Source organism: Entamoeba nuttalli, assembly GCF_000257125.1.
Source record: "Entamoeba nuttalli P19 unplaced genomic scaffold asmbl_5765, whole genome shotgun sequence".
In the NCBI taxonomy this organism is placed as follows: Eukaryota; Evosea; order Mastigamoebida; family Endamoebidae; genus Entamoeba; species Entamoeba nuttalli.
Window position 1 is genome coordinate 1,607 of NW_008577667.1, and position 2,205 is coordinate 3,811.

Sequence of the window (2,205 nt, forward strand, 5' to 3'; positions counted from 1 at the left end):
ATTATATATGAAATGGTGATGTAATGAAGTTTAAAAGAAAAAATAAACACATGATAAGAAAGAGCGAAAATGAAACAAAAAACAAAAGATAGAAAAACTAAAATCAAAAAATGAAACATATACTATACTCATAATAGTAAAATAAAATAAAAAGAATAATAAAAAGAAGAGAATTTATAAAAAAAATGAAAAAAGAAAAAATAGAAAGAAAAAACCAAATAATACTATGAAATACATGAATTTCTACTAAGAATGAATAAATAAAAAATAAAATAATTGAATTTTTAGATAAGAAGAAAAATTATTTATTTTTAAAATAATGAATTAAACAAAATATGAGAAATAAAAAAGAAATAGTTTAATTTCTATTAGCTCTCTGTTTATTTAATCCACTTCTTAATTTTGTCTATGTTGTTAACAAGTTCTTCAAACTCATAATCTTTTAATGAAATTCCTTTCTGTCCTGGTTTTAATTCTCCATCTCGCTCATAAAACTCTCTCACATCAATATATTTTGTCCCTTTAAATTGATTAAGTCTAACATATTTTCTTTCTCCTAATTGTACATATTTGTCACCTTCAAATGGAAGTTTTAATTCTTCTTTTTTTTCCTTTTTAGCTTTTTTCTTACTTACCTTTTCTTCTTCTTCACTACTACTATCTTCTTCCTCTTTTTTAGCTTTTTTCTTAATTTCCTTTTTGTCTTTGTGTATAATTTTCTTTTCTTCTTCTGACTCTGAGCCTGTTTCTTCCTTTTTAGCTATTTTCTTACCTGTCTTTTCAACTTCTTTCTCTTCATCTTGTGACTTATGTTTAGGTTTTTTATCTGACATTCTTCTAATTTCTATGTTTTTTGAGTTTATCATTATTCTTTTATTATTTTTTTATTAACTTATTCTATTCTTCACTTCTTTTTATCACTTTCTTGTACATCCTCGTTATTTGCCAAATAACAACGATTAACTCCTCCTCACTCCCACCTTCTTTTCATTATACTCCCCTTCATTATTCTAATATGTTATTCGTTCTTTTATTTTCATTTAACACCTCTATATATTTGTGCTTATTTTTACTTAATGAAAGAACAAACTAGGTTAATCCAATAAACAAAGACAAATGATGGTGGTATTGAATACCATACAAAGAAGAGAAGAATGAAAGATAGAAATAAGTAAATAAAAATTCTTTCATTTTTGAATAAATTTATTGAGTGAACCTTTTATTGAAATGATTGTAAAAATAAAACATGAAAATCAAAGTTAAAGTCATTGCTTTTTTTATCTAAAATACATGAATTAGTATCGTATTATGTATTTATGATTGTTTGAACATCAGTATTGTCTTTTGCAATAACAACAAATTGTGTTGTTTTTAACAATTTCATAAAATATTGATTCAATTCTCCTCCTTTTTTGACAATCCCTTCTTCCATCATAATCATAGAATTATCGTAAAATATTCCTACCACAAATTCAAGTGCTATTTGTCCATTTTTTCTTTTAATTGTTTGATGTTTAAAACTAAATCCTAATTCTCCAAGTATATCTTCTAAAAGATGAATTGAATAAATAATTCTATTTCTTTTTAATCTTTCACTTGCTGTTGTTTCTTTAATATTATTCTTTCTATCTTCATTATACATACTTTTAATCATATTTTCAATGAATTCCCAAAATAATATTGTATCTGTTTCTTCAAACTCAATAAATTCAATACAAAGAAATGGTTTTGTCACTGTTGCTTTAACTGTTCTTCTTTTGAGCATAATTTTAGCATATCTATTGATTAATCCAATGAATATTGATTGAAGAGATACTTGATAATTAATTTTATCTTTGTAGTTCTTGAAATATGCTTTTTCTTTATGTTGGCTCATTCCTTTCTCAAAAATTATTCTACTTCTTTTGAAAATTACTTTTTATTCCTTTCTATTTTCAAAATTTTCAACCAAAAAACTTAACTTCTCTTTTATTTTCTCCTTTATTCCTTTCTTCTCTTTAACGGTAGAACATATTCATATGCTTCTTCATTTCTTCAAAATATTTCTCATATTTTTTTAATTCCATTTCAACTCTCATCTCTCCTATTCTTTCTACTTTTCCATCTTGATATATTTCAATTTCTACTATCCCATTTCTATTAACCTGACATTTAACTGTCATTTCAAATTTTGAATTATTCTCTGGTATTCCTCTAATAGTTACA

At 24.1% G+C, this 2,205-nt stretch overlaps 2 protein-coding genes across 2 annotated transcripts; both read right to left on the reverse strand.

The window, feature by feature from the left end:
• Positions 1 to 380: 380 nt before the first annotated feature.
• On the reverse strand, positions 381 to 833 carry ENU1_138430 (transcriptional coactivator, putative; the record flags this gene model as incomplete). The annotated part of the gene is made up of 1 exon (XM_008860262.1): positions 381 to 833. One exon carries the CDS (start codon positions 831 to 833, stop codon positions 381 to 383), a length of 453 nt encoding a protein of 150 aa, XP_008858484.1.
• Positions 834 to 1,306: 473 nt separating this feature from the next.
• On the reverse strand, positions 1,307 to 1,876 carry ENU1_138440 (hypothetical protein; the record flags this gene model as incomplete). Its single annotated transcript, XM_008860263.1, has 1 exon — positions 1,307 to 1,876. The coding sequence occupies one exon, from the start codon at positions 1,874 to 1,876 to the stop codon at positions 1,307 to 1,309; it is 570 nt and encodes a 189-aa protein (XP_008858485.1).
• Between the last annotated feature and the right edge of the window lie 329 nt (positions 1,877 to 2,205).